This window comes from Calonectris borealis, chromosome Z (genome assembly GCF_964195595.1).
Source record: "Calonectris borealis chromosome Z, bCalBor7.hap1.2, whole genome shotgun sequence".
NCBI lineage: Eukaryota > Metazoa > Chordata > Aves > Procellariiformes > Procellariidae > Calonectris > Calonectris borealis.
Window position 1 is genome coordinate 50,600,155 of NC_134352.1, and position 26,962 is coordinate 50,627,116.

General features: G+C 34.1%; 1 protein-coding gene across 1 annotated transcript in view; it reads right to left on the reverse strand.

Moving 5' to 3' along the window:
- CNTLN (centlein) overlaps positions 1 to 26,962 on the reverse strand; it is a 221,234-nt gene that overhangs the window by 20,710 nt on the left and 173,562 nt on the right. Inside the window, exons 20-24 of the mRNA XM_075136251.1 lie at positions 14,151 to 14,315; positions 10,731 to 10,828; positions 8,877 to 9,003; positions 7,105 to 7,242; positions 6,551 to 6,736 (exon numbers count right to left, since the gene is read on the reverse strand). Coding sequence (XP_074992352.1) covers positions 6,551 to 6,736; positions 7,105 to 7,242; positions 8,877 to 9,003; positions 10,731 to 10,828; positions 14,151 to 14,315 — 714 coding nt within the window. The remainder of the gene's footprint in view (positions 1 to 6,550; positions 6,737 to 7,104; positions 7,243 to 8,876; positions 9,004 to 10,730; positions 10,829 to 14,150; positions 14,316 to 26,962) is intronic.

Here is a 26,962-nt window from a genome sequence, read left to right on the forward strand (position 1 = left end):
CTCCTTTTTTTCCTAAAGCAGCATGCATAGTGAAAAAGAAGCAATAAATGCCTGATTTTTTTTAATGGTGAGATTTTTTCAGTTACACAAATTTTGCTTTGCATATAGGACATCTTCTCTTAAAGGTGTGTATTCTGCAGATAAGAATACTGATTCTCATCAGACTGGAACACATCCCTGTAACCAAGTATTATGCTGATTCTGACTGAACACAGATTGGCAGACTCATCATCTACTCCATACAATACAAAATAATGACTCTGGGTATACTTTTCTAGGTAAAGTGTTGACAGTTTGGAGTGTAATAAATGAAATATACTTATCTTTTGGCTTTTAAGTGTTCCCAGTGGGGAACATTTTCTAGCAACTTGAAGTCACATTAAAAGTGTCCACTTTCAAATCAAAACTGACAGTGCTGATTTACGTAAGTGATACTATCTGCTGTTGTTTGCAAAATGTCCCAGTGACCTGCTGAAAAAACCTTTGTTTGGTCAAGCAACACTACCAACTGGCACCGTTTATATACAATTGTGTAAACTTTTCAAAATAACTCAACTTTCATGTGCACAGCAAACTATAGTTCTATTTCAATAAAAAGTTAGTCCATTTTTGCCAATTACAAAATTTTACAATTGTCTGTTATGCTTAGCATTTTTAGATGAAGAAACAATGATCATTCAAATGGCATCCTGCACCTGATCTGGGTACCCATATAAAAAGCATGTTCTACATACCCAGGGCCTGGAAGAAGTTGGAGCAGTAGTACTGCCAAGGAAACTGAATCCACAGGGTTTGAGAACACATTCACCATTGGAAATGTCCTATGAAGACTATTTCTTACTGTCTTACCATAACTGGAGAATTCTGAGAGTCCCCTGCAAGGATTTACTTCTATCCAAAGAACTGACTTTGTAGCTGGAGGTACAGGCAGCAGCTGCGTACTTTTGTGGATCTCTTGTTGGAAAGCAGCTGATAAAAACCAACAGAATATTTCCCAAATATTTGAGTCTCCCAACCCAACTACTAATTATCTTGTTTGTTTGTTTGTTTGTTTGTTTTTGAGAAAAAGAGCAAATAGGACGTCATCTGCATATGGCCATTCTGAGAAGAACATGTTCCTGGCAATGCTCTATCCTTCCCAAAACATAATAGTTCAAGAGAAAAAGACATCGATGGTAAATAACAGGAATTTGCCAAATGACAGGAATTTTTAACATGAAAGTGATGAATCGTTAATTAGACTTTTTTTTTGTAACAGGAAGAAGTTTCATGTGACATTTTCAATTAGCACTGTCACTAAAGGGTAGTCCCAGCACCTCGAGCCTGCAACCATGTAAACCTGTCCCTGCTCTGACCCTCTGTGGTACACAAAAGCTGGTGCTCTGGGTTTTCAAAAGGTTAACTGCATTTTCATGAGCTAGCTCACAATTAACCCATATAATGTTTATGATGACATTTCATAAATGGAGGAGGGAGGAAGTTTCATAGGGGCTGAACTGACCAGTGAGGTCACTCAGTGGTGGAATTTTTTAACAGAAGTGTTAACTTATCTTAAACTGCATATTAAACTACAGCCCAAGATAGCAGTGAGAAAATGTGCCATGCCAAAATTGATGCCAGGATTCAAGGTAAACTGCAGAAAGGTAAGAGACACTGACATATATTGGGATATGAGGTAAGCTGACGGAATGGCAAATGACTAGCAGAACATCACTCGGCCAAACAGAGGTGGAATAAGGCCTCTGACGTGTGGCTGCACGTAGCTGTATGTCAAACAACAGAGCAAGGGGGAAATGCACCTAGCTTGAGCCCTGCTCTGAATAACAGAAATGAGGGCAGATATCTTAAGAGAGTGAGTGTTAGATCCCCAAGTAGATCCACTAAGCTTGCCAGGTAAACTGCCATGGGTCTTAATTTGGCAGTCAATTCTATCAGATGGTTATACTGGAGACCTATCAAGAACAATGCCAGAACAGACCAGATGTGAACTATGCTTCAGTGGGCGTCCTCTGTGGATGGCATGCAAGTCCCAAATCACAGAGGCATTATGGAAGTGAGAAATGCACTCAGCTGACTTTGAAGCATTCAGCCACCATCACCTATGTATACAGCCGCAGTTGAATATAGGTGCCTTATCAAAACTTCAAAACATCTTCCTTAAGGTTAGAAAAGTTCTGATATTTTCATGCTCAGGCAGATGTCATCACTGCAGATTAACTTATAAAAATGAGTTTTGCTGATGTACAAGTTGAATGGGACAGACAACACTACTGAGTCTTGAATTTACAAGGGTCCATAACAGCAATATACGGTCAAACTCTAGGTGAGCTGGGAAAAAAAAAAAAAAAAGTACAGTAAAGCAGAAAAACAGAATTCCTGCAGAATTAGGCAGGATTTTGGATAGTTTCACAGCAAACTAGTATGCTGTACCCTATTTTTGATAGACTTCCAGTCAAGTAGTCTAATAGCACTTTTTTAACTTTATGCAATGGCCATTTTCTGCATGTGTCGTCACAGATACTACAAACACAACAAAGAACATTTTGCTCTGGTTGTTGTGCTGCACATAACTGGCAAGATCCACCTGAGGATCTGATAGTGCAGTACATGTTATAGAAAATACTGAACAATGGTACACTATAGAAATTCGATGCATGGTTCAAAGAGAATTTATGGTGCTGACGGAAGCTGGATGGGATGGAAACATGTAGCTTTATAAACGGCATCTAAAACACTCTCATAGCCACCTGTCCCTCTTACAGGTACTTTGTGTTCTTCTGCAACAAAAATGTTTTATTGGGCCTAGCTTACATGATACTTACAGCCTTACTTTCATTATTATTTACCAGTCTTCAAAAATGCCATTGACAAATTTTATCAGGATTTGATATACAATTCTGTGAAAATGGTTAATAATCAAGTTTAACTCTGATCTTTACAGAACTCTAGAAACACCTAAATTTCATGAATTACTTTTCAAATCAACCGCACAGGCCATTTTTAATGCATTCAACATATTATTGACATTGCATAGCCCACATTTTTTATCTGAACGTCTCAGTGTTAGGTCAGACATCTTAAAAACCAGTATATTAAAATGAATAGTAACCTTTATCAACTGACTTGTACTGCCTTCCAGAAAAGAAATCAGATTTATTCAATGCAACTTATTTTCCATAAAGCCATTCTAAGAAGTATAACTACAGTCCTATGCTTTAATACTTTAATAATTGAATTTCATATCAGATTTTCATTATTTTAGTCAGAAATGAGGTTAGACTAACTGACCTAAAAATACCTATCCTGATTGCCTTTTCTGAATATCGACTCAATATCATCATTCTTTTAGACTACTCTAATACTCATGGCAGCATTACAGTATATATACACTTACTTTGAATACTTATTCAAAATGCGGATCACCAAGAGTAAAATTCTTTACACAGCCCTATAAAGTTGTAAACTATAAAAGTTCTCAATTTAAAAATACTACTCCTTTCTAGAAATCTTCCATTGACTACTTATAGATGGGGGATGTTTCATCACCTTCATATAACATCAGCCTATTTCCTTCGAGATACAAAACAGAAATATTCGTACAAGACTTCTACCTTTACACAGTTACAGAGTTGTTTTATCTAATAATGGGTCGTATCCACCCTGTAATAGCTATCTTATACTAGTACATTTTTAAATCCTGCCCCTTTACTATTGTTCTTGGCCTTGCTACCCACAAATTTCATCTTGATATCTTTAGCCTCTTCTCCATCCTCCATATTCTATTGCTGCTGATATTTTGAGGTTATTATCTATAATCCATTTTCCACTTGCTTTATATTGCCTTTTTATTTCTAAATATTGTGTTCTCTTTCCTATCAAACTGAAATAGATATTTATAAAAAGCTACCCTCTAATTATGGAACTGTGTTTTTTTGATTACTTAATAAATTGTTACAGTGCACAATTTCTATTCATGTTTTCTACTAGCCTAGAACTTCCTCATAACAGCTTTTGAGAAAAACCGCTCTGAATCAGCTTACTTTAGGTGCCCTGTTGGTGCTCACTGAATGTAATTTAGGACATAACACCTGATCCCTATACCACACTCCAACAAAATAATTCCAATAATGACTTACAACATAGTGGATACAGCAACTTTTGTTTGTAATTATTTCTTCCATAATTTTTAGAAACTATTACTAGATTTTACAATCTAGCAATTTTAGTTAGTTGCATAAGTGTCCCAAACCTGGCTCCCCATAGCAATGCAATGTTTTATTGTACATTACAAATATGTGCTTATCCAGTAACTCATCATATCCTCTAATTTGATCCAGTGGTGTATATCAGACTCCTACCAGAAACCTCTCCCTCAGGTTTTGTGACTTAGTATATTGATCCAAATGGATTCAAGATCCTGTGGTTCTGAGTTATCAATAACTCTAAAGGCAAGTAACAGTGTCTGTTAACTGTTACAGTAACTGTGAATAAAATCTGATTTCAGAGAACTTTTTTTCCATAAATATTTAGTACCTAACTAAACAAAGCACTCTACTGAGTACCCTGTTCATCAATATTTGACTTATAGACAGCATCTTTATTTTCAAAAAATCCTTCTGCAGAGGAATAGTAGTCAGCAAAAATGTTACTTGAAATATGCATGCATATTCTTTTATCCAGGGGAGAAACTACATATTTAGCTTTATTAGCTAAATATTATTACTATTTATAGAGAAACTACATATTAACATTCTTTTCACATACAGTACAACCATGTAAATGCTAAAGAATATTCATGATAACTAACAGAGAAGCAGTCATCTTATTCAACAACGAATGAAGCATCATAATAGTTGCTAATAGGTGATTTCCCTTATTACAGCTACTTTTGAGAACAGAAGATCTTTTACTTTCTCATTTTCTAATTTTTGAAAAACTTTTCATTATGGAAGTATGTAAAGTATTGATAGTACGAACACTTGTTTATCTCCTTTGTCTTTTTTGCTACTGCAGTTTACTCAATTAAGTCATTCCAAAATTCATAGCAGCCTGAATGGAGACTGAATTGTGTCTCTCTGTCATCAATGATACAGGAGTATTTAATTAAAAAAAAATAGAAAATACATTAGATTAATTCAGACTTTCCCATACTTTGCCAAAAATAAGCATATAGCTGTGGAAAGAACACTCATTTCTTCCTCTTAGAAGAAGCATTCTGTATTAGAAGAAAGCACATTTTCCCCCATGAAAAATAACAGTTTGTTCAAGAATAGGCAAGATACTTCTAAATCACAGGGCATAGTGATCAGTTTTATACCACCTTCCTAAGGGTTACGAAACAAGGCAAACAGAAGATCGCCTTTATTTTAATCACAAACTTAAAAAATAACTAATTTTTTAAATACAGGCACATTTTTTTCATGAAAGTCAATCCTCACTTTCACCTTAGATATTTTAGATTACAAATTCTTTGAATTTAGGATTTTAAAGTACATTCAACATTGTTCAGTCTTTTTTCATAATGAAGTTGATGTGAATTTTTGCAACTGAACTGAACATGGGATGGTTGTAGAGTGATTTGTTATCTGATGATGACAGAAAGAAGGTAAAATGCAAAAGTACTTAAGTTACTAAACTTCAATCTACAGTGGAAAGTTATACATGAAGAGATGACTATATATGCATTTTTTTACAGTGCATCAAAATACCACTGCTCTTTACTTTGGATGCTATCAGACTTGCTCAAACATATCTGAAAGCAGCTCACCTCTACAGAAATCCAAGAACAGTAGAGAAGTGGATAACATAGGTTAGTAAGATATAACCTTGTCTGAAAGTAAATTCGAGATAGATATATACTGAATAGACATTATCATTCTTAGTTACGTAGCGGATATTTCAGAAAAATAAATAATATTTATATTTCAAATATTAAGTTACAAAACACAGATTAATCCGTTCTGCAGAACTTCACCCTGAAGTAGTATGATGAAGCGATCTGTATAACACCACAGACACAGTATTATTGCATGATGCACTGTAGCAGATTGTTAAGTATTTAACCAAAATAAAAGAAGAATATTCTACATACTGCTTTTAAAACTGCTTTCAATTTTGCAATATAGAGGCTTCCTTATTTAATATTTCTGCAATAAAAAGCAACGTATGTGGATAATGAGGTAATTCACACTAATCAACGGTTATGAATTATTTTCTTAAATGTGTTGGGAAATTTTTTTCTGCAGAGTAATTTGCTATGCAGCTAAACACTTTTTCTTGGGAGCAAGTACACTGGCAGCCATATAGAAAAAAAAGACCAATAAAATTTATGGAAGTCTATGGAAGTCTAGGAGAAAGACCTAGAGCCACTGCCTCTTCCTCCCTGTTTAGATCAGTTCAGAGCTAACACCAGGCCAGTAAAGGAGCTTCAAAGATTGTTCTGGAACAGGGAAGGCACCAAAGGCTAGCCTCATTTAATCTTTTACATTTTGCTTTTACTCAAGAATACCTTTATTTAGGTGAACACTCAAAAGAAAATCAAAACTCAAACCTTCACAAATGTCATGAATTCTTCTACTTTGTCATTGGTGAGCAGCAGCTTCTTCTGCACGGTTTCCAACGCCTGCCCACTCTGTTGAGCCAAGCCATGTAGTTGTTGAGATGCAGTAGTCTCAAGTTTAGTCATTGCACATTCAGTCTCAATCATTTTGCTCTCTAGATTGGTAAGCTTGAGATCCTGAAATACATCCGCAGAGAAACAGCAGTGATATGATAAAAGCTGATAGGCAGGTATGGTAGACCACAAACAAACAAACAAACCAACCAACCTCCCACACAATGGCTAATGTCACAGAACATTCTACTTGCAACACATAAAATGTAATTTCATGGAAAAAGTAATTTCATTTTCAGTCATTACGTCCATGTTTCAGCACCCAAATTTCAGTGATGTGACTGAATTAAAACAGAGAAACACATTACTATTATTCTGCTCTTTTTTCCTTTTCGTTATTTAAAAAGTCTAAGCTAATGACCTTGAAACTTTTCATTTGAAAGTGAGGAATGAGAAGGTTCCACAGTGGAGCCATCACAACTCTAATATACCTTTTTCTCCAACTCATCTTTAGCCTTGTGATACATCTGTTCATACAGAGACTTCTCTTTTGTAGCTACATTAAGTCTTTGTTTCAGTGAGTCAATGGAAGTTTTTTTGTTCGAACAGTCTTCAGCCAGTGCCTTTACCTGAAATAATGAAAGGCCAAGAGCAATTGACTATTAAGATATAAAATTTAAAAATTAAAATCAAATCAAAACTAAGCTTACCTATATTGCATAAATATACCTGTGTGATATAAATAATTTGATTAAAGTACCTTTTTCTGAAATTACAGTCTTTAATAAATCTCTACTGCTGATCCAGTAGAGATCAGTTTGTATACAATCCTGTTACAGAAAGTCTTGACTTGTATTAAGTGTAAAGAAAAGTTCTTCATTTGCAGAGCTGTTTGTTTATATATATTTTACTGTTACAGTGCGTGCAAAAGGGAGCAAACCACAACTTCTACTCATTTCTTCTATCAGAGGTGAAAACATTAATTAAAACTCAGCTGAGAAAATGATAACTTTCTACAAGTTAATAGTTTGTAAAGCCTCTTAGATAATTATTATCATTTTGCCATACAATGCAAACACTGATTTTGGGTAAAATGAAATAGACCAATGCTCCTAGAAAATCATTGAGCTCTCCTGACAGTATTAATCACAAAGTTTTCCTGACAATGTTGAGTAACAGGGAATTTCTTTGATCTTCTGCTGAAGATAATGTAAAATTTATCAAGTTGATTTTCTGCATGGAATAATCAAATTAACGTACAGAATTCGATTCTCAGGAATCTAAGAAATGCAGCACTTAAAATATTCAAAGAACAGCATTAAAGTACATTGTCCATTCTAAATCTTTCATCTAAAACTAAAACCAGGTACTCCTCTCATTTCATACTTTAGCTCCCTCGCTTACTTATGCTCTCACTCTCAGGCTGCAGATTTCTTAATAACACCTTATCTTTGGCATGGAGAGTAAAAGAGTAGCTCTCTGAAGAGCTGGAAGTGCTACACGACTGCAAGCAGAGATAGTGCCTGTGGTATTCAGCAAGCACCTGCATTCTAGGAAAACAAAAGCAAATTGGTAAATTGTTTATTTCTGTTTTGGGGTCATACACTGCATAACCTCACAGACAGCCAAATATCATAATCTTTTTCTGGAATTAAAGGCCAAAGTGCAATACATTGGTTGGATAATATAGAAAGATGCCAAAACATATACCAGTTCTCCTAGCTTCAGTGAAATCATCCTAGAATTTTGCAGGAGAAAATAATTTGCTATAGAAATTAAGCTCTACCTACACAGACAGAATTACATTAAGCTAAGAACTGTGAAACATTCATAACATTGCAGTAGACAACAGATTAACATATTAAAGCATTCAACTGCTATAGCCAGGAGAGGTGCATGGACTTCATTAGCCTATGTCATGTAAAACCACCCTTGTTTCAGGTCTACTGTATTTTATGAACTTACAGTGCATAAAACTAAATCTCACTACTTACAGAATATCCTTGCAACTCAGTGTTCTGAATACTTTAATATTTAATTACACCTCTTATGAACACACATTAAATTATGCTGAATCCATCCAAGTTATCACCATATACTGATTTCATAGAAATTATAGTGGAGGGCATTACAGCCTTAAACGAACTGACGTTGTTTGCTTAAAGCAATATATTGATTTAGTATGTATAGTGTGTTGAAATAACTTCTGTAAATCCACCAGCTTTTGCTTTTCCTAAAACTATCAATAGCAAGAAAGAAGTACCTTTCTCTCAAGACTTTCTAATGTTTCATTAGATGTTTTCTCATTTTCTTGATTTGCTTTGAGACGAGACCTTAAGTATTCTATCAAATGTCTTTTCATATTAAGGTCCCTCTCCAATCGAGAAATCCTAGAAGGGAAGAAGTCACACTGCATGTCACTGTCAGAAAATATTGTTAATATGCAACTATTTTAAACAACTAAAAAGTATAAATGCAGTAGACAAACTATCATTCCTGTAGCTTTAGAATATTTTTTTTAATAAAAGCCGATGCAATTCTTGCAATTTACCCTATTTTCAACCATTAAAACCAGTTTCAAGTCTCTTATTAAACAGACCTATTTCTAAATATGCAATTTATTTGTGATTTGCTTTTTGCTGTGGTTTATGCTCTGATTTGTCTGATCTGAAATCATAATAATTCTTCTTAAGCTATTATCAAAAAAGGCAAAAAACCTGTTGAAAACACAAAATTTAATTAATTAAATGTCTTTGATGTCTGAAGCAGGTATCATTCAAACACTATTTTGTACAAAATTATTTTTAAAAAAAAGTGAAAGGGGGAAGTCTTCTTTCATCCAACTGAGTAATACAAAGAAATACATGAAAAATCTGTATCCCTATAATATGTCAGATAAGATAATCATTCTTAAAAACTGCAAAACCTAGAAATAACATCAGCATTTTTCAGAAACTTCTCAAAAAAAGAAACTCTCATGTACTACAACGTAATCTCTGTTCAATGAGAAAATTATGCCTTATACAATGCCTCTACCTTTATGATACAAATTAATATTTTAAATATAAACATGAGCAATACCTGAATATGTTCAGACCTCTGGATTTTTTTTTTGAATGAAAGCAAAATGAATGATGATAATATGTTCAGGAATAAAACATTGTTAATAGCATGCCAATACCATATTAAAAAAACATGAAAATAGTGCATCTTAAAATTTCTTGCACCTATTTCACATTTATACTGTTGATGTTATTTGGTGATTATATCTTACAGTTTATGAAAAAACAGTATCTATTTTACAAAGGAAGCATGATAACCAGTAACTCTATTTTAAATTGAAGTCTTATGGTGGAAAAATTCAGTTTCATTTTGAAACAGAAAATACGCAATGTACACAATTTAACAATTTTAAGAGTTCTCTATTTTTGAAATGAACTAATTTCAGATAAGTAAACTGCATTCTTTCTACAAATAAAAAAAATTAGAATGGTTAGAGGAGTTAAACTCTGGGACAGGCAAGAAATTCACAGATATACTAATACGTTACGTTTATATAGTAATATAATTGAAGAACAGTATTGTATCAGTTAAAGTAGGTAGAATAAAAATCTCAGTTGCATACTTCACAACAATACATGTGAATTTCAAAATGAGTAGTAAACCTTAATCAATTCAAATAGAAGCAAGTACAACTGTCCTTTTGAACTTTTTATGAATATAAGACTGGATATTTAATCTTGTTTAAGCATCTGAACCTTGACACGTCTCTTAGCCCCTAGGCAAAGAATTACTGTATTTGAAAGACTGTGTTTAACAGTGCTGAGGAATTCATTTAGATTTACATCAGGGATAAAATAGTCTACTCTAGGATCTGGATATTCTTACTGCAATTCAGATACTGTACCTAACTAATCACTTATCAGTTTAGACAAAACGCAATTTTAGAATGTACTGCTCCGGTTTCTAAAAAATACCTGTAACAGACTGCAAGACTGCAGTAAAAAGAAGAATAAAACATTCTCTTAAAAATCTATTTAAGAATGGTTAATATTGTAACAATTATACAGCTGCCACTGGGTGGCACCAAACACAATGGATAGAAGAGTGAACATACTTCGCTTGTAGTTCCCGAATCCGTTCTTCTTTTTCGTGGACTTCGTTTTTTAGTGTCTTAATGGTGGTCAATTGCTTAGTGATTTCATTATTCGAATTCTATATTGAAAAATATTAAAATATAAATAAAGTAGACTGAATATTATGTCAGTCAACAGTAAATTTATTTGAAATAATGGGCTGTGTAAACTTCCACATATTTTATGAATGTTCTTAAACATTAATTGGGACAAAAAGAACATTCTTATTTTGTAGCTACACTTAAGCAAAAGTACATTCCTTGGAAAATATGATCAAAATCAGTACTCTTCCATTGCTTTAATAATGTATGATTAATAGATGTTCTCCAGGACACCTGCAAGCCCAGTGCACCTATCAGGACCACATTTTCTCTTGCATAGCATGGTCAGCTGAAAAGGTAACAGAAAAGAGAAATAAAATCGGATCTTCATTTGAACTACATCCTTAAATGCTATAGTTCTACAGCACAAGGGGCCTACATCTGTAGAGCAACAATTTCCAATAGTCCCTTTAATCTTGTGCATTTAGAAATACAAGACAATCTACAAGAGCCGTTGTTTGTGTCCCTTGAAACTCAAAGCACAAGACAAAGACATTTCCATTTGGCCATACTAATACAACTCCTACATTTCCAGTAACAAAAAGGTATGATCCTAGCTTTCAGGCACGTGTAATTCCAGTGAAGGAGAATTATACAGTTGTTGGCCTTTCCTCATTGTATATAGTAGGAAGTAAAAAAAGCCTCAATTCCTCCATGCAAACATACAGATAATCTACCCAAGATTTAAATACAGAACAACTGAATCACTCTTCAAAAATAAAAATATGAAATTCAACTAAGTAGCCATCTTAGCAATCTGAGCATATGCATTGAATGCCATTGCTGAAAATGGCAGCTCAAACATATCGCATATAGAGATTTCAGAACTCTAGAAGGTGTTGCCAAAAGATACATACGCGTTAAGCGTACGCACAACATATATGCGTGCATATATGCATTCAGGTTCAGCCACTGTACTAAGACTTTTTACTCATTATGTATAAACAATAAGCGAACAGATCAGACATGCTGTAAACAAAGATACTTCAGGAGAATTTCTCTGCTCAGTGCAGACTTGTAACGCCTATTAACATTAATAGGAGTATTGTACATAACTCTGTGCACCTCAAGGGGGGTATATATTCTTGTGTGCATAGTTAGATGTAAAATACTGTTCTTAATAACTTGTCTAGTCTATTTACTATTATTATAATGTGAGGTATAACCAGAAAATTGTTAAAATGATGTATGCTAGCAGAATATTCCTGAGTTTCCTGAGACCTGTTTGTTGAGCTTGAGCTTCATTAGCATGAAGCACAGCACCCAGTTACATGGTTTACATACCAGATACGAACTTGAATACTTAGGTGGGCCTCTGCACATGCTCAGAAGCAAAGACATATGCTTATGGTATTCTGCTTCCAAACTCACTACCCACACCTAACACATTTTTTCCTATTGGCAAAGATACAAGGAGTCATTATATACAACATAAACAAACACTGCAAAGACAGCTCTGAGAAAAAAAATGAACTAACAAAACCAGGTACTTTGAGATTTTGAGCTATAAGGAAAGCTTTTGCTGCTTCCACATTCAGACATTTGGGAAAATAACTTTCTATCTCCTTTTTAAGTATGTTTAGATAGCCTGGAACAATAGTTGACAACTTTTGCCAATTTCTTCTGCTAAAAATAACTTGCAGGACTTCAATTTTTGAAAAATTATTAAATTATTTTGAAAAATTAAAGAATTTCACTAACTTGATTTAAGTAGCTTTTGAGGCCCTTATAGTCTCATCCAATTCAGCAACCAGTGAATTTACTCTACTATTCTGGATTTGGGGTGACAGACTACGTTTATTCTAAATGTAGTTTTGCATACATGTTTGGTTTTTTACATTAAAAATGTAATAAATCTTTAAGAAGGAATTAAAAGTCATTTTAGTATTTTTAACATCAGATTTATATATGCTTGCTAAATGTTTCCTCTGCTGCAAAAACAAAAAAACCTTTGATTTTTCAGCAATATATTTTGCAGTTCACATCTGGCAGACAAATAAAGTAAGCTCCTAGCACAAGAGTTACGCTTAAGAGTATTTTACAAAAAAAAAAAAAATCCTCATTTTTTATTTTTCTTACTTTCATAGAACAATTGACGACTAAGTTTCTGGAAAATGAGGACACTCATCTAAAAGGAACAACCCTAATTAACAGAAATTATTGCTCACCAGTAACAGAAGCAGATCAGTGAAACCCAAATATAAAATCAACACTCAAGAAGTCAGCATGTATAGTTTCAGGATCTCTTTCTCATAATTAAAGTAGATCAAATTATGTGCCTTTTCATGGCTACTCCCTCTTTATCAATGTGACCTGCCTTTACTAATCCCTGAATTTAGATGTTACGCATCCAGTGTGCTACAGCCAAGATCTGTAATACCATGATTACCATCAACAGCTAAGAGGTCTCAGCAATACCCACATCTCGTGCGCTAACACAGCTAATCCAGTACTCGGAGCCAGAGCCAGCTATCTCACTCATGTAATATGGCCTTTTCTTCCAGTTGATCCTTTGGCAGCTGGCTTATTAGTGTGCCATTTCTTCTAGCAGCAAGAAGTTGTACCATTTTGACCTTTTCTCTTTCCTCAAATATTAAACACAAAATGATGGAAAAAAACAACTTTAAGACATTCTGTTGCACATATATTTCCTCCAGTGAGAAGAGAGGAAGAATTAATATGTTCGAGCCAGGCCACCTGCTGAGAAAGCTATCAGATCAACACAGTCCAGCATCTACATCATCCACATATAACAGAATCACTGGAGACTGAAAAACGAAATCATCAACAACTTAGTATTTTCCCACCAGCTAATCTACAAAAATACAAATACAAAAAGAATGATGTCTTTTTGAAGACAAGAATAGTAGTGACATATAGGTAACATAAGACTGTTACATTACATGAGCTGCCCCATCAGCCCAAATTCTATGCTCCCCTTTCACAGACAGCTATTGCTTACCTCCTTCTTAAAGGAAACAAGGAATCAACACAATTCTCGTTAAAGTAATTCCACAGCACTTTCCAACAAGAAGCATTTAACCATTGGGTGAAAACCCAGCAAGCCTCCCTGTCTGGCCTATTTGATCTGCAAAAATTGTTTTAACTGTAACTTTTAATTCTCCTGCTTATGACTATATTTCTACTTAACATCAAAGGTTATCTAACACCTAAGTTGCTAATCATTGGCTAAGATATATAAATGATACGCATATGTGAGTGTACATATATCTGCTTGACCCAGCTATGAAATACTGTTCCTACGAATTATCCTCAGCACTAGATAATCTGTTCTGCCACCTTTAGTTTGCACTGCAGCTGTTTCATCTCTAAATCAATGTTCTTTGAAGGAACTGGTGTGGCTTCACTCTTGCCAGCAGTTTGAGACAGATGTTCTCTCAACCTCAATTTTCCTTGTAAATCTTCCTTCTCCTGTTGCCACTTGGCCAGGTTGGAGGTCAACACCTGTTTTACAAACAGAAGAAACAATTACAATTGCATCCTAAAAATATTTCTGCTTGATCATATGAGATGCTTCTCTGGTTCAGAATTCAAGAGGAATGAAACAGTATATATTATCTGTAATTATATTGCATAGTTGTTGGTTGAATTCTCTAGTCCACGCAAAGATCAAATCTGGCAGGGAAGAAAAGTCAACTAACATTAAAAACAAGCAATTGTTTTAAAAGGCAAGCTAATTCAATTTTGACTGTACACATTGCTACTTTTACCACCACAGGCAAAAATTATCATACAAAACTGTAACAGTAGTTACTGTTGAAACCTGTTTACCTAGAGCCTCTCTGGGATTCAGCAATTATTTCTACACAGAGCATGAAGAAATACCAAGGTGTCTCAGACACCAATGCGTATTGAAGGTGGTTAAATGTCAGATCTGTTTTAATGGTGACCACTGGAAGCTCACTTGAATTGCTGTGTTGACAACTGCTATAAAACATACACCCTTCTCTTGGCTTTTGTTTTGATATTTGTAGGGCTTGTAGAGGTTAAAGCAAAGTGGACCAGCTGCACTAAATATCTTCTGGTTGGCTGGTCTTTACTCATGTTGTGTTATTTCTTCCCTTTCACATATATGCACCATAGCCAGAGAACCACATATTCCATAACCTTGACTCTAGGGCTGAGGTACTTAAGTGGTAAAAGCCAAGCTGGAGCAGGACAGGATAACAGATGTTAGTTGTTTATTCCACTGGGTAGGTCTTACCACCCTATACTGCAGCCAAAACGCTTCTCATTTAGCAACATAAATGCTAAGTCCAATTAGCAGACGAGGTTTGTTAGGGATTTAGTTCAAATAAATAACATGCAAACAAACTCTCAGTCTTGTTGCATTTGATTGGCAACTGACTTATTCAATCTTTGAAACAATATATTTCACAGTACTCTTTATAGAAGTAATCTTTTAAATAAAATATTTATTTTAATTTAAATAATATTGAATGTTGATCTACAAAAAGGGGAACTGAAATAATCTTCATGCTAGCGGTTAACTTCCACAAATCTGTAGTCAGCCAAAAGCCACCAATGGCCTAACAACTCTCTGCTCCTTAAGAGGGTAAGTACACTACTATTTTATTATTTCAAATACGACTGTAATATGGTAGTTTAACACACGGAACAATTATACAAAATGGTATTGAAATTTCTCAAAGGGCAAAAAAACCTTCCTTTGTGAAGAATCCTGATAAGAAACTGGAGAAGCTTGAAATGACTAAATGTGCGCCTGATTATATGCTGGTACACAAAAAAACATGGATGAGAAGGATAAAGATAGTGTTCCATTTCCAAGCATTTTATTATTTAACTCAAAAATAGATTTTATACTGTTCGATGGTATTAGAAAAAACTTTTAATATGTATGTGTTTATATACACACACACTTCCATATGGATCATCTGAAGATCACACATATATTCAAATAAAAGAAAAATTACTTATGGTCATGTTTATTCCCATTACGGATGACATGAGAGTGTTTGTAGATTTTGCATCAGCTTAAAAAAATTTCATGGATACAAGAAAATGCATCCTGTATTTAAAGTTAAAACTCTTAACCGTATTTCACACCTACGTGCATTTATTAAAGCCAATGGGCAGTTTAGATATTTATTGGAGATAAGTACTGTTCTTAGTAAACAGGTTAATATTTCCATTCTTTTCTGGGCCTGCTGTCATTATTGAATAAGAGATAAATAGTGTTAATGTATTTTCTAACTGGTTATTCCTTAATCTGATATATTATTCTCACAATTAATACAGTCTGAGTACAAGACAAAATGAAGGCTACTTTAATAAGCAAAAACAGTAGTAGTAAAGAAAGATACAGTATAGAAAGATATAAGGATTAGGTTAATTTGTCCAGTATAGCCAATATTTCTACATGCAGAATTTCATGATTCAGTGTCTCTATAATAAATTATTCATGAAAAGAAAAGAAAAAAAAAAAATCATAGCTAGATCAATATCTGATTAAAATTAGAAATGCCCATATCTGCCCAAGATAGCTCATGACTCTCAGAAGTTTCTTAGGCTACTGCTGCCGCTAAAATGTATCTGGTCTAAAATGCCATAATTGCAGTGGCCATATTCCCCAAAATGACAGCAAATATATTGAAAAAGAAAGGGCTTTCATGGGACAGGTGCCAAAGAGGACACTGCTACGTTGTTTATAGAATTTACTTACGTGAGGAAGTAGAAAAAATTATTTAAAATATGAATGTACATAAATTCAGAAACAGCATCAGAACTACGGGGGTGAAGTGAAAGTAGTACCTGATGTACAAGACAAACACCCTCCAATTTGCAAAAGCAGACGAAGACAGACATGCAATTGCAATCAAAGATATCAAGAAGGTTGTCTCTTAACAGCTCTGGAGACAATGTAAATCATGTTACTGGGTTGATAATTCCATTGCATTATTCTTCTACTTGCAATACCTGGAAAGGGTATGTGAAAATTCTACATAAATCTACCTAGGATGTGAAAAACAGCCCCCATACCCTGGCAAGATATTTATGCCTAAAAGATATTCCTTGCATTTACTTACTTAAGAAGCAAGTTCATTGCCCGGCTGTCCCTCACCACTCACTAAGTTTTAGGTCAAGTCTTTTGTTCTTTTTTCTTTTTTAGACACAGGGGTTTTTTTGTGTCTGTGCTACCATGCATACAAATCCTGAGTGACAGAGTAAAAAGGATTTACTCCAGGGGAAGAGGTCACCAGGATGAAAGGTAGAATCTTAAACACCCGCTAGACCAGATGTTGGTAAAGGCAGGCTACTGCTGTTCCTCCACGATGTAGCGGCCTTTGTCTGCTGCACCTCCTCCAGAGTGTTTTGGCTTAACAGATGTTTATAGATTCAGTATTTTAACATCCATCTATCTTAATCTCCTTGCTCCTGGTATATCCATGACACTCTGTTCTGCTGTACACAAAGGAATAAGTGATGAAATCTCAGTTTCTATGTACTCAATATAAAACTTCTGGTGACTCAGCAAGACTTTTTACCACAAGCCCTCTGCTCAGAAAGACAGCTCCATGGAAGGCGCAATGGATTGGTAGGAAGCTCTTGGAATGGCCTATTGCTCCTTGGCATCACAACAACCCTGTGAGGAGCTTCTAGTTGAGTTTACAGCAGAGTCACCCTCCGACTGCAACTGGCAGGTATGAAAATGACATTTCCGTTGGTGGCTCCTATTGCACTCTGCCACTGCTGTACATGACCCCATAGGTTTATATTTGCAGGGTATATTACATAGAATGTATTTCTAGGCAAAATTATAAAATAGGATGTAAATCAAGTATTCTTGAAACCCTTTTTAAGCAATGGCATAACCTTATTTTACTACTAATTTTGTAATCCAACTGTAAATTTCCTCAGATGTGTAAAAATCATATTTGCTATGAAGTTTCCCATCCTAAAATCCTGGCAGACAAAAACATTACAATGTACATAGAGATGTCTGTAAGAAACCTGAAGTCAACATATTCTTCTTTTCTCTATGAAACCTTACTACAATAAGTAATAAAATACATTTGCTACATGCATAGCTCCTGTACCAACTCATTTCAAAATCTAACACTGCTCATCTAAAGGTTTTAAATAGAACACTATTTTCTCACAGCTTTAGCTTGATCATGAAAAATATTCAAGATAAGCAGTACTTGTTGCACACATAAACCATGAAAGAACTTTTCAAAATGTATTTGCAGGCACAGAGTTAGGTATTTATGATTTTACACACTCTATCAAATGTTATTATAACATAATGATAAACCTATTTACAATATCCAAGGCAAAATTTGTTGAGTCAGTCCCACTAATCTTGACCCTGCTTTGTTCTCTTGAATCAAAACTTAACTGTGCCTGATGGGTCACAGAAAAAAAAGCTAAAATTAATAAAGGTGGTATGTAGCTATCTGAAAATATGAAAAGATATTTACCAGACTAAAAAGCCAACTGTGCTGCATATTTAATGTGATCATATAGACAAAAGGCAAATAACTCCAAATCCTCAGTGAAAGTTTTTTTCACGCAAGTGCTGTAAGTTGTTGATTACTTAGTATTCCAGACATGAAGACAAAATATGAAACATAAGTCTTTAGTGACTTAATATCCTATCCCTAAGTTGAAACAAACACCAACAAAAGCAAGAAAAAGTTCTAAAATGTAAAAGTTATTTGTCATTTATTCTCTGAAATTTTAGTAAAATTTACTGTATCACTCCGTTATAATTTTTTTTCAGCCAAATGCAGTTATCAGCAGCTGACTCTGTTTCACAAAATGTCAAGTAAATGAAGGTAATATAGAGGACTTTTTGCCAGTGCTTTAGCTAGTTGTTAGACTTCAGTAGCCTTTAGAGACCATTAAGTACCCTTTGGCTAATTGGCCAATGGTAGATTAATCCTCTTTTTATTCTAGCAGCACTATTTTAACACCCTTTGCACTCTGTCAGTGTAGTATCTGAATGACAAAATAATATTGTGCATGAATAATAAGCAGAAAAGTTAAATTAACATTTCATGTTTCACATGCCATACCTATGTGTCAGGGAAAAAAACCCTCTTTTAAAGCCACTGACATTCAACTTTTTTAAACAATCTCATGTTGACATCTTACTGAAGTGAATCTTCCTAATTACTGCTAATTGCCTATCAAGAAAAAAAAAATCTTTCCTTGAAGTGCAGTTGTCTAGTATAGATGAACATAGCTCCAATGTGCATAGTAAAGACAGGCATGACACTTGAGGTGTGTTACATTATTATGAGGTCATCCTAAATATGGCTTGCAATGAACAAAGCAGCTTTTAAGGATGTTTAAGGCACTGAAAATGTCAATCTCTCATGAAGTGTTTAAATTAGTTCCCAGCAGAGAAATACAGATATTAGCATGCAGATAAGAGGTATATTTCTCATCTCAAGTATTTTACTAAAGCAAAAAAATAGTTGTCCTATTGATAATGTCACTGTAACACAACTGCAGTTCATCAGCTCTATAAAAGCAATGTTTACGCTGTTATCTACAGAATGGCCCTTTCACACATACAAATTACAAATTCAGCTATTATTGGGAATACAGTTGTAATCACTAACAAACAAAGACTCTTATCAAAGTCTTTGAATGTCTTCTTAATCATGCACTAGTATTGATCAGAGTAATCACAGTTTATAAAGGGCTATTTACTATATACCACTTCATAAACATACTTGTAATTTTAATTCAGCTATTTTACAGCTAATTTATAGTTAAATTTATTCTACAACTTACAAAAGCCTAGTATTACAACATTTGATCTGGCTATGGCATCTTATGAAATAATAAAAACAAAAAAATCAATAAAATCAGAGCAGATAGGTCCATTTTAAATTTTGTTTTGTTTTGTTTTGTTTTTTGTTTTGTAAAGAATGATAATACCACATAGATCAAGACCAGAACACATACAACTATTCTAGAGAAATACAAACTGTATAAATGAACTGGAGTAATATATTCTGGGCCTGATTCTCCAGGAAATCATCTGCTGTTATAAACAACAGACAAGCCTGAGTACAGAACTGCACATTGTGCAACCAATGATTTTTCAAATAAATCATGGAAGATAAGAAACTTAGTAATAATATAGGTAACAACTTTTTTAATATGATGAAAGTGCTTCTGAAACATGTCATCTGTATAATGATAACACCAATTCAAAGATAAGGGTTTTGACCTGCAGCAATTCTATTTTAGCTTGCATTTTCTAACACTTTCATTTCATGTCTCTGTATGAGTAAATATTGCTGTATCCCATGCCTAATTTCTGTACATATTAAGAACACTATCTTGCTTTCGTACTGAAGCAGATGCAGCACTCCATCTGTCCTTGCAAATTTCTAAGGAATATAAGGACTATTAACTATGTTTGTAACATCAGTTATATAAATAGTTTCATTATGATCAATTATATGATCACAACTATGTGCTTTAATTTTTGCAGGGATTGAGTTTTCCAATGCAGAGATGCAAACTGCCAGAATACACAGATGTGCAGGATCTTGCTTATAAGGCCTTAACATTTTTGGATAAAAATTACAGAGCTTAAGAAATTAATACTTCTTAAAAAGACAAATACTTCAGATTACAGTATATTACATTACATTTACATATTTAGTTTCATTTATTTGAAGCATTAATATCTACACAGACACAACATGGTATATTAAAATAAGTTTTACTACAATTAAATTAAAAATTAAAATTTAACCAGAGACATTTCACAACATTTTGTCCCACTTGAAAATACCTGAATGTTACAGCAAGCCAGTTGTGAAGATGTGGCTGAAGTCCAAAACCAATGTTTCCATGTACCCACCATTGCTATTTAAACAAATACAAGTTGACCTGGGTATTCCAACACCTAACATGCCTGTGCCCATTAAGTATTGTTATATACAAGCAAAGACTTCCATCTGATGCATGAAATTTGCCCCAAGATCTCCACACCTTTGTACTTACTAGAAAATTTTCAATGTAAGACATGAAATCCATGCAATCTTTTATAGTTAGGACCAGGTTTTACGGCAATATTTTTTGCATGGTTACACAGTATTTATCTGATTTTCACCAAACACGAGAGTTGGGGCAAACTCATAAAGCTAGAAATTTAAATTTTTCATCTAGGGTCAGGGATAGTGCTTGCCATATTCCCCCTGCTTAATCTTAACACATCTAAGCACTGCAAATGAACTACTTGCATGAGAGCCAGTCAGGGAATTTCACAATCCCTACAACTCATTACGAATTTAACAGCAGCAATACTAAGTATTCATATGTTTCAGATAACACATACAAATATGCTGTACTAAAACTCATTGGGGGAAAAAATTAATAATGCTTCCATCTGTTTTCCGTATAGCTCACATAAAATAGAGAGAAACCAAAATGAAAATGCTATTTTAAAGACTGTTTTTAAACTTTCTTTTGATTTACTTGCTTAGTTCCAAAGCATACAGCTTTATATCTTTAAAAATTAAAATTAATTTTAAAAGAACATATAGGCAAGAAAGAAACAAAACAGCTGAAAGAATGGTGAAATATTAATTTAACCTCTCCTCATTTCCATCTGTTTTAGAAAGTGAATAATTTTCTGTTGAAACACTTCTGCATCTCAAATATAAGTGGGCAGGAATTCTGTGCTTGTAGGGAAAGCAGTTCCATCTCCGACACTTTGGTCTCCTCTTTATATATTGTTTTCATTTGCTTAAATTTCAGCTTTTCAACTGTTAGAGACCATTTTCTGTCAACTTACAGAAAACATGTCTAAAAGACACAAAGGTTTGAGGAAGTGATATAAGTATTTTGAGATAAAAATTACTAAAAAATATGTACATCAGAGGTATTCTCAGAAGTAGGTTGCAATATTCAAGGTACAAAATTTATAAAGATAGCTCTATGTTTAATTTTATACAATTATTTAAGCATCGCATTTGTAACTGCTTCAAATATCAACAAAAGCTGAAAAATGTCCTCAGAAGCTTTTTAAAATTTTTTTATGTAGACAGCTGTGTAAAGCAAAACATTTTAAGTGTAAATAGTATTAACAAATTTAATTACTGGAAAGTTCAATGTTCTCATAGAGCAGGACAAAAATACAAATACACAACAAAGAGTTGAAAGAAAAAAGGTAAAAAAACTGGATTTTTTCTAGTCACATAAAGGTGATACTGTACAAATATTAATGTATTATTTACATTTCTATATAAGAAAATAAAGGGATATTGCTATCCACTCCTGAGAGGTATAAGGAAGCTGACGACAGACATTGTCGGGGGGATGTGAAGACAGGGATATTTTTCAAAATCATGAATTGCATTTAAAAATTACCTCTAAAATGTATTGCATATAAATTAAAGCGGTAATTCATCCCTGGATTCTTCTAAATGAACCCCCACAGTCTTATCTTTAATTTGTAATTTACGTTATCATTGGAACCCTTGCTAAAATTACAGGCATAAATGAACAGTTTAGGGTAAAGTATTCCTTACATTATATATTAAATAGCTGAAGAGACCACCACAAGAAAAAGCCATGTTTTCAGCCTAATGTATAAAATGAAATATACTTTCCCTTTATCATGATTATCATCAATATTATGACTCATTTGGGCAATGAATTATTTTCACATACATGAACAATTTGAGGATAACATTGTAGTTGTGCCTAATCCCTGCAATTCAATGTCCCAGCTTGAACCAGACCTAGTGTCTCCATTACTGAGAAAGAAACTGAAGCTTTTGCCACATTAGGCATCAAAGGTAGCCTGCAGTGATGCAAAATAAACCTGAACATGACACAAGCTATGGGAACGGCCCATGATTACTCATTAATTGCCAATGAAACTTCAGGAGAGCAAATCAGATGGTGCAAAGCATTACTAAGGAAGTACAAACATTCTTCTACCTCCTCTAGCACTAACTGAGTCCTTGAGGTCCAGGCACTTCAGGCAAATATACATGGCTTCAAAAGCACAATATCTCTTCCCTCAGGGTTACAAGGAGAGTACTAGTGTCTCTGACTTCTGTAGGGTTGCCAAAGAATCCTGTGAGCCAGTACTCATTTTCTGCAACTGGGGTACAAGGCAGAGAAAAATGAGGACCATCCCAAGGAGGGAATGCTGTAGATAACCATTTTTAAAAAGGAATCTCAGGTATAGTTCCCAGGTACCATTTTTTTCTCTCAGAAGTAGTATTAGGTGTAACACTTTCCTTTTCTACTGTTGCTGAAGATGACTTAGTTCTTGACTCCTATTCCTTTATGCCTAGAAAGACCAAAAAAAAAAAAAAATCAAATGCGATCTGAAGGCTCATGCATCTTCCTTGGTAAAGTGATGAGAACAGCTGTACTCTTCTGGTTTGTACTCCTGGCTATGGATGTGTCTTCCTGTAGTGAAAGGGAGTAGCCAGGACAACAGAGCACCAGCATTAACTTTGAACATACAAGCTTAAACAAGGTATTATCGGAATGAGAAAGTTGGAGTAAGATGCAAGCTCTAACAAAAATGCCAATTCCCTTTGTGCAATAAACTAGATAAAGAAATCTCAGTGTGGGATAGGTAAGAAAATAGGGTGAAATACAGGAAACTGGTGCTTTGCAGAAGACCTAACAGTGTTAAACTGGTGAAGGAGAAGATTCCCCTTCTGAAATCTGGAGGAGTTCAAGAGAACTTTAGGTCCAAGTATGTTTCTTTCTGACACTGTTCCCCCAAGGACAAGATGTGGGAGCTGTTGTTATGGTCCTGCTTTCTGATCATTGATACACCTTACTAGAAAACAAAGAGTAATAAGCTGCATGGAGGAAAAGGAGGACTTGGTGTCCAAGGAGTAAAAGTTTGCAAGGACTAGCTGATAGCTCCATTGTTCAAACTCTTCAGTATTAGATATTTTTCCTGTGCTAGTTAACTAAAAAAAAGTCCTTCTGTTTGAGAATGAGGACAAAAAAATTAATTGCTACAAGACTGGTAATGATGTCAAGAATACATTAGATTTAGCACATGTGCAAAAAGTGCAAGTAGATTATTCCTGAAAATTTTGGTTTAACTACGGAGAAGATTCTCCTGGCAGCCTTCTGCAGTTCTTCAGTGCTCTCAGAGAGAAAATTTGCCTTCTACCTAAATCACCTTTCTTGAAAAATTAAATCTATTCTCCTTAAAGGTGATGGAAGCACAAACTGACCACTAGCCCTTTTAAAGAATCTTTTACGCAGTAGAAGGTGGCTCTTACACTCCTTCAGTCTTTACCATTGATCTGTTATTTTATAGATTCCAGTAATTACATGCTTTCAATCTTTTCTCATAGTTAACATGTTCAAAACTTCTTAGAATTCTTGTTCCTTTCTTCCAATATGTGTATTTTATGTGTGGTGCCCAAAACAAGATACAATATTTCACAGAGTGCCTTGACACCTCTAAGTAGCAAAATAAATGTCCTCTGTGAAATTTTTTGCAAGAAATAATGCCTGCAACGGTTCTGCTATGAAGACCAGTAGATTTGATAAGAAGGTGGCCTTCATGCTATGAAATACCATCTTCATGTTCCTGAGAAACATACACCAGTATTTGTCCAACCTGTGGACCTTTGCAAAATAAACACACATATCCACAAGCCAAAAAAAACCCCAAACCCAACCAACTGCAATTTTAGCTTTTTCCACAACTCATGAGTTTGCATCTCACGTATGTCAATCTTGTAAAGGGAAGGCTAGCATGTAAAAGTATACGCATCACGTATGCAAATATATTTTCACGACCAATGACAACTTTTCCCCTCTTGGCTTACTATATTTTTGTGTACAAACATGGGAAAAACATTTTTAAAAGTAGAGACTAAGTACATTTTAGTAGTCATTCACAAGTGATATTTCATTTAAATCTTGATGTGGTCTTGTGGAATTCAAACTACAGAAATTATCTTACAGAAATAAAAGAAAATCCTTATTATACTTGGGAAAAAATCCCAGGATAGCCAAACTCAAACGTTTAACTTCAGTAAAAGTGTTTCTTCTTGCCTTAACTAGTAACTGATTTTTAAATCAAATGATCTAGAGACTTTTCTAAAGATTTTAATGTTTAAAATTGAAAAATGTTGGCAAATACCACAATAATTATTATTTTCCTTCATGGCTAACTTTAAAATTGTTATTGTTATAACTGTTTTAGAAACAGAAAATGAAAAGTAATAATTGCAGCTTTTTGGTTTTTTACACTTTAAACCAATTTTTTTTTAATGAGAAGGTGCAACATCCATTTGCAGGTAACAGCGAGTCTACTGCTGAAACACTACTCACAAAAAATGTGTGGAAAAGTCACATTTGACCCTTTACAAACAGATAAATGGCATACGGAAGCTTGCTTTTATATTATTTACCTTTTATTTTCATTATTTTTTACATGCTTTTGATACTAACAAAAATGGGCAGCCTTTTTCAATCATAATTTATAAAGAAACAATATATGTAAATATCAGTATTTTGGCAGTTTTATGTGTAGAAAGTCACACATTCTTTCTGACCACTATTGTTTACTGAGATCTTAATGACAAACATGTATTGCCACACATCTCTCAAGGCAAAGTGAAGCAAGAAAGGTTAAATTCTTTAAAGAATATAAGCAGAGTTTCACGGTTGGAGATGTACAGGAACCATCATTTTGTTACAAACAGAACAGAAATTATAGACTTGCAATATTTAGATCACTTTCACTAACTTAAAATATTGTTCTCCCAAGCGACCTAAAAACCTGAGTAAAACAGTATGACTATATTGTACAGGGTGTTCCTAGTGATAATCATACTTTCTTCAACACCTAATATAAAACACAAACATTGTTTTAACAAATACCACTTGGCTGATCTAGAAGATAGGACGAAGGAGTAAGAGAGTCACGTCCAATTCCTCATGGATTCTCAGCTTGCATCCTGGTTTTTGCACAGTTTACCTTATGAACATGATCCGAGTGACATTTCACAAATTCCTGGATAAATGTTGCTACACTCTGCCAGCAGAGAGACAGGCTGTGTCATGCAGAGATCAATAATAGCACTGTGTTTTATCAGCCTCAAAATCAAAAGTGCTTCATCTGGCAAAAGCCATGGCCCTTGAGGATCTGACATATATAAAATGAATACCCTACACAGGATGCCTACTACAAAAGCTGCCAGTGTAAAGACAAGTCTAGAGATATATGTAAATAAGAAAACATATATTTGTATATATAAAGAAATTTTAAACTCATTTTTATGAAAAGTAAGAATAAATATCACAAAGCAGCAACTGAATAATGGAAATGAACTAAAATTTTACAATTCTTGACAGAAAAATAAAAACACAGTCAGGACAATTTTTTGTTTTGTTTGTTTTGAGGAATTTACTATAAAATGCAAGTACCTTTTGAACTGTACACAATAATATGTATGACAGTGGGCTGCAATAAAATGCATTCTAACCTATATGCAATGCCTTCTTATAAAAATTACCTTCATTAAAAACATAGAACATCAAAGTAGTCTCAGAGTAGACTCTAGAGGTCTTGAGACCGTAAATCATCATGTACTGCCTGTAGTTTCAGGCCTCAATATAGGCTTTGCTAAAGAAACAATGGAAATTTGTGTCTCCAACTGCTCAGCTTTCCTCATGATTATCTTAACGTTATTTTTTAGTGACAGAGCTTGTAAAATGTCTATCTTCAAGTAAGTGCAGCACCTGTAGATTTTTAATTGAAATTAGTACCTACCAGAATGCCTTTCCCTCACTTGCTTGTCATAATAAATTTAGTTTTCTTTTTTTCTGCCAAAGTTTCTATGGCAAACAATACTTTGAAAAATAAGTATTTTTATTTTTTGGAAGTCAAGCCTTTAATAAAATATCTTAACTTAAGTCCTTTATCAAGATTTTGACTCAAAAAAGATTAATCTGCCTCTATACCTCCAATTAAAATGAAAGGCTTTCTGCTTTAAATACTTAAATACCTCACTAAAAAACTGTTTCTTTATGCTCAACCCTACGGGTAGACAAAAGAATACGAAAGAAATATTAAAAAATGGTTATTTATCTTTTTCTTC